The sequence below is a fragment of the Lucilia cuprina genome, chromosome 3 (assembly GCF_022045245.1).
Source record: "Lucilia cuprina isolate Lc7/37 chromosome 3, ASM2204524v1, whole genome shotgun sequence".
NCBI classification, from domain to species: domain Eukaryota; kingdom Metazoa; phylum Arthropoda; class Insecta; order Diptera; family Calliphoridae; genus Lucilia; species Lucilia cuprina.
The window spans coordinates 60,611,944-60,617,943 of record NC_060951.1 but is presented as its reverse complement, the minus strand read 5'-3'; the positions used below and the strand labels follow the sequence as shown (position 1 = coordinate 60,617,943).

General features: G+C 26.6%; 1 protein-coding gene across 4 annotated transcripts in view; it reads right to left on the bottom strand.

The window, feature by feature from the left end:
* Positions 1-454: 454 nt before the first annotated feature.
* LOC111675998 (probable phospholipid-transporting ATPase IM) overlaps positions 455-6,000 on the bottom strand; it is a 72,203-nt gene continuing 66,657 nt past the window's right edge. For 2 of the 4 annotated variants that reach the window (XM_046945609.1, XM_046945610.1), the window contains exons 15-22: positions 4,062-4,220; positions 3,841-3,992; positions 1,954-2,177; positions 1,651-1,876; positions 1,483-1,586; positions 1,170-1,418; positions 984-1,103; positions 455-918 (exon numbers count right to left, since the gene is read on the bottom strand). In XM_046945609.1, coding sequence (XP_046801565.1) covers positions 640-918; positions 984-1,103; positions 1,170-1,418; positions 1,483-1,586; positions 1,651-1,876; positions 1,954-2,177; positions 3,841-3,992; positions 4,062-4,220 — 1,513 coding nt within the window. In that variant the 3' untranslated portion in view covers positions 455-639. The remainder of the gene's footprint in view (positions 919-983; positions 1,104-1,169; positions 1,419-1,482; positions 1,587-1,650; positions 1,877-1,953; positions 2,178-3,840; positions 3,993-4,061; positions 4,221-6,000) is intronic. The other 2 variants (XM_046945612.1, XM_046945611.1) reach the window with 1 other exon arrangement.

The following is a 6,000-nucleotide window of genomic DNA, read 5'->3' as shown; positions in this document are numbered from 1 at the left end:
TAAAATAAAGGGGTACTAAAATAAATATTGACTTAGATGAGATTTAAAAAAGAAAATATTATTACTGGTTTCGTATTGAATTAGCCAAGAGTTTGTTTGTTTTTTTTTAATAATTTTCTTAAAAATTCTAACAATAATTATTACTACTGCTAATAATTATAAATATTTGGTAATGTTTGTTGTAACAATATGCATATATTTTCTATAGGCATATTTATTTTTAAATATAAATAAATTATTTAATTTCTTATCATGATTTTCAAATATTATAGAAAAAAAATTATTATGAAATTAACATTATGTTGTTGGTTTTAAAGCTAATTTGTTTTTGATTTTTCGATCAATTTGTTTTGTAGTTTCCTTAATTATAATTAATTTTATTAGTTTTTTTAAATTTTATATCAAAAAAGTTGATATTTAACAGGTTTTTTTTGGTTTCCTTTAGTTTTAATATGAAATGAATATACTACAAGCCTATAATTAATATTATTTTAAAACTAATTATATTATAAATTACTTTGTATTCAAATTTTGTTTTTAAATTTTTTTTGAATTAAAAAAAAATGGTTTCATTTTTGTTTTAGTTTGTAGTAGCATTTTAGTTGAATACTTTTGTTTATATATAAGTATTTGTTATTTTTAGAGATTTATCGTATCTAAATCTTGGCAAGGAGCACGCGGACTTAGTCCCTCAATATTTGTATCAGTATTATTAGTTAAGGCATCATTATTTAAAGAATTATCATCCATTGAGGAGTTTTTATTATTATCACGCGTGCTATTGTTGTTATTGGTCTTGGCATCTTGTGTAGCGCCGGAACTTTGTACCTTTTTACTACCCAAACCCAGAGGAAAAGCAAATTCTTGCGGTAATTTACGCATAATCTTACCAGATGTAATAAGACGACCAAAGCCTTCCTAAAAAGTGGGAAATTAAACATTTAAAACAAATTCTTTGTATATATTTTTATAGCAAAACTTACTTGATGGGCAAACGCATAACCAGATCTTAAAGATCTTCTAGATCTTCTAGAGGATGGTGCCCTCATAACACTACTAGTCTGTCTTAGTTTCAAACTTGCTTGACGTCTCTTCATACGTATCTGTTCAAAATATTAAAATTTATTTAGTAATTATTTTGTCCTATGAAGATTTCTCAAACCGCTTACCTTATCTGCCAGACTTGGTTGACAATCTATTAAATAGAATTTATAAGCTAATACTGGTATCATAATTAGCACCACAGTTATGAACATGGTAGTCCAAAATGTGAGATCTTTCATGGCCATTGTTAAGGAGCCCACATAGGGTCCACCAACAACGTAATTATAAAAGTAATCTAAAACAAAATACCATATCAGACTACCCCAAATTGTTATGTGATTAAAAATTGTCCAATATGATGTATATAAGGCAATCTGTTAAAGACAATGTGAAAAACATATTAAAAACTTTCAAATAATATCTTTAAATACTTCATACCTGTGCAGTATTATCAATAATTAAAATAGTTGCAACAACCGCTCCCAGAGTCATGTGATCACTTAAAATTAAACCATTTGGCGACACGCCTTTGTGATAAGTACCTGTTAGCAAATAAACTTATATAATAAAGGAAAAAACAAGTAAAATTTCTTAATCTATACCCACCATAAGGAATTAAAAATAATATTAACGAACTAAAGGCACCATGTAATACACTATACACAAATTCTTTGGTATTAAACAATTGACTTTTTAAGCCTGGCGTATATAATTTGGGAAAATCCACACTATGTCTATCTGAAACATCTTGTTCGAATACGCCCAGCGCTAAGACAGGCAATGATGTGTAGAAAAGATTATAAACCGATATAAACATGGGATCAAAAACAGTCTGTAAAATGGAAATTTTATTTATTTTTTTATACAAAATTGTCCTTTTTTCTAAATTTTAATTTGAAAAGTACCAACCTGTGCGCTAAAACCACAAAAAAATGAATACCAACAATGACACAAGGTAAATGCAAAATTTTTATAGAAAAAATAACGCAGGAATTTGCACATGCGATAGTAGGACCAACGCCCGTGCACCAATAAAAGTCTTTCTAAATAGCGAAATTGTGCAATCGAATAATCGCTTGCCAATACAGCTTGTAAACCCTCTTGACCAGATATACCAACACCAATATGGGCGGCTGTAAAGAAAATATATAAAATTTAACTTTTATAGATAAAAAAGTTTTGTTAAAAAGAATTTTCTTTTGATTACAGAATTTGGTTGGAATTTTGTTATTGTTTTTAAAAGAAAATTTCTACAAAAAATTTTGTCTCTTGAAGAGAAAATGTCTATAGATATTTTGTCTCTATTGATAAGAATGTTTCTATAGAAATTGTTTCTCTTTTAAAGAGAAAATATTTATAGAATTTTTTTTTTTTGAAAATTCAAGAGAAATTGTGTCTTTTGAAGAGAAAATTTGTAGCCCTTTTGAAGAGAAAATTCCTTTAGAAATTGTATCCCTTTTGGAAAGACAATTTCCATAGGAATTAAGTCTCTTTGAAGAGAAAACTATTGTAGAAATTGTCACTCTTTTGAAAGCACAAAGTGTGTCTGTTTTGGAGAGAAAATTTTCTATAGAAATTGTGTCTCTTTTGAATCGAATTTCTATAGAAATTGTAGCCTTTTTGGAGGGACAATTTCTATCCAAATTATGTTTCCTTTGAAGAGACAATTTCTATAGAAATTGTGTCTCTTTTCAAAAGACAATTTCCATAGGAATTGTGTATCTTTGAAGAGAAAACTTTTGTAGAAATTGTCACTCTTTTGAAAGCACAAATTGTGTCTGTTTTGGAGAGAAAATTTCTATACAAATTGTGTATCTTTTGAATTGAATTTCTATAGAAATTGTAGCCCTTTTGGAGGGACAAGTTCTATCTAAATTGTGTTTCTTTTAGAGAGACAATTTCTAAAGAAATTGTGTCTCCTTTCAAAAGACAATTTCCTAGGAATTAAGTCTCTTTGAAGAGAAAATTGTTGTAGAAATTGTCACTCTTTTGAAACCACAAATTGTGTCTGTTTTGGAGAGAAAATTTTGTATAGAAATTGTGTCTCTTTTGAATTTAGTTTCTATAGAAATTGTAGCATTTTTGGAGGGACAATTTCTATCCAAATTGTGTTTCTTTTGAAGAGACAATTTCTAAAGAAATTGTGTCTCTTTTCAAAAGTCAATTTCCATAGGAATTAAGTCTCTTTGAAGAGAAAACTGTTGTAGAAATTGTCACTCTTTTGAAAGCACAAATTGTGTCTGTTTTGGAGAGAAAATTTCTATAGAAATTGTGTCTCTTTTGAATTGAATTTCTATAGAAATTGTAGCCTTTTTGGAGGAACAAGTTGTATCCAAATTGTGTTTCTTTTGGAGAGACAATTTGTAAAGAAATTTCTATAGAAATTGTGTCTCTTTTGAAGAGAAAAATTCTATAGAAATTGTAGTCCTTTTGGAGGGACAATTTCTATCCAAATTAGGTTTCTTTTGAAGAGACAATTTCTAAAGAAATTATGTCTCTTTTCAAAAGACAATTTCCATAGGAATTGTGTATCTTTACTGAGAAAATTTTTGTAGAAATTTTCAATCTTTTGAAGGCACAAATTGTGTCTGTTGGATGGCAATTTCTATACAAATTGTGTCGCCTTTGTCATATAAAGAAAGAGAGAAATTTTGTCTCTTTTAAAGATAGCTTTTTAATAGCTAAATTTTCTAAATTTAGAAAAAGCTAATGTTTATAATAGTTTTTGTTTAAAGTGAAAATTTATATACAAATTTTCTCTTTCAGAAATAAAACATGTTTACATTACCACCTTACCTTTGATCATAGAGACATCGTTGGCACCATCACCTATTGCTAAAGTAACTGCATTCTTGGCACGTTTGATTAATTCCACAACTAAGGCCTTTTGTAAAGGTGTAACACGACAGCATATAACAGCCTTACATTGTGAAGCAATATCCAGGAATCTATAATATAACAAAAATTAAGACATTTCGTCCAAATTAAAAAAAAAAAAAAAAAATGATAAAACTTACTTTGTTTCCAGTTCGGGTGATAAACAATGGACCAATGAATGACCATTAATAACTATAGCAAAACCTGTATTTTCTTCAACAATTTCGTCATCACGCAAAACATTGCGAGCCGCACTGCCGCCCTTTTCTAATGAATCATATAATTCATTGGTTTCAGCACTTTAAAAATGAAAATAACATTTAAAATTAAAAAAATATATATTTAAAGGTTTTTTTGTTTAACTAATAACAAAAACACACACAAACATAATAACAAAATTTTAAGTGAAAGCCATTGAAATTGCATAAAGTAAAAAAGGATTAGTAAAAAATGTGTTACAAAAGCTTGGTAATTGTTTTTGGAAAAAAGTGTTAAATGAGTATAACTATTTAATTTTGTTTTTAATTAATAACTAAATAAATATTATTTACTATTTTATAATTAAAAATATTGTTTTTATATTTAAATTATAATAAGCGCTCACAATGATTTTATATGTTGGTTTTAGTTAATGAATCGAAAATAATTATTTACATGTTTTTTTTTTCTTCTTAAACAATGACAAACAATAAACACGAACTTATATTTAATTTATTTATAATTTTACATTACGGGCGAAACAAGGTACCAATAGAGGGGGAAAATCATCCATTTGTATCAACTGAATAGAAATTATAGCTAAAAAATATGTTTGGAGAGTTTTTCTTTGGTAAAATGTTTTGGTGTTTCGTTTTTATCTTTCTTCTTAAATCAAAGTTTAATAAAAAATAAATAAAACTATTAAAGGGGAAATAAAAAAAAACAAAACGATAACTTATAAACTATATAAAGAAAAGTACTATTTAAGGAAATGAAAAAAAAAACGATTTAAATAATAAGGATAAATCGAATGTTTATATGCAAAATTTAATTTTTTTTAAATAAATTTGCCATTTTTCTAGGAATTTTAACGCTGCAGGAGCCTTCATATAGAGAAAGATCTATAGTCTATAGTCTAGTCTATAGTCTAGTCTATAGTCTAGTCTATAGTCTAGTCTATAGTCTAGTATATAGTCTAGTCTATAGTCTAGTCTATAGTCTAGTCTATAGTCTAGTCTATAGTCTAGTCTATAGTCTAGTCTATAGTCTAGTCTATAGTCTAGTCTATAATCTAGTCTATAATCTTGTCTATAGTCTAGTCTATAGTCTAGTCTATAGTCTTGTCTATAGTCTTGTCTATAGTAGGACAAATTAGTTGTTACTTTAAAACCTGGAAAAGTTTGTTATAAAGTAGTACTGGTTTACAATTTAAATATTTCATGCCTGATTTGTTCTATTTATACATTTCTTTGTAAGAGAAAACATTTTTGACAGGAAAAAATTACTCTTTAAAAAAGTACGTGTTCCATATGTATTAACTTTTTTGATTGAAATGAACTAAATCAATAATATTTGCTCTTAACAATTCAAAAAGCCTCTTGAACTTTTAATCAAATTTAAAACTTTGAATATATGATTTGTAATTAAAGTTTCTAGCAGTTTCTTTTTATATAAAAACTACAAAACCAATCAAATTTAAAGCTTCCAAAGTACAAATAATTAAAGAAATTATTAATTACTTAAAATTTAGTTAACAAATATTTAAAAAAATAATTCCCATTTGTGTAAATTACAAAAATAATCCAACATAAAATTTTTCTTGGTTAGATACCGAAAAACATAAAACTTATAGAAAAACGAAATACTAGCTAGTAGAGTGAGAAATTATGTAAACCAACTTTAACTGTGTATTTCTGTATTAATTACCCTTAACTACCAAAAAAAGAACAAATAAAATTGAAATTATAAAACTTAATAGAAAACAAAATAAATTAAAAAACAAGAGAGCAGAAAAAATCTTTCATAAAAAAGATTTTTCTAAAAAAAAAAACAAGTAAAACAGTGTAAAAACGTCTTGTATAACTTTTGTTTTAAAAGGGT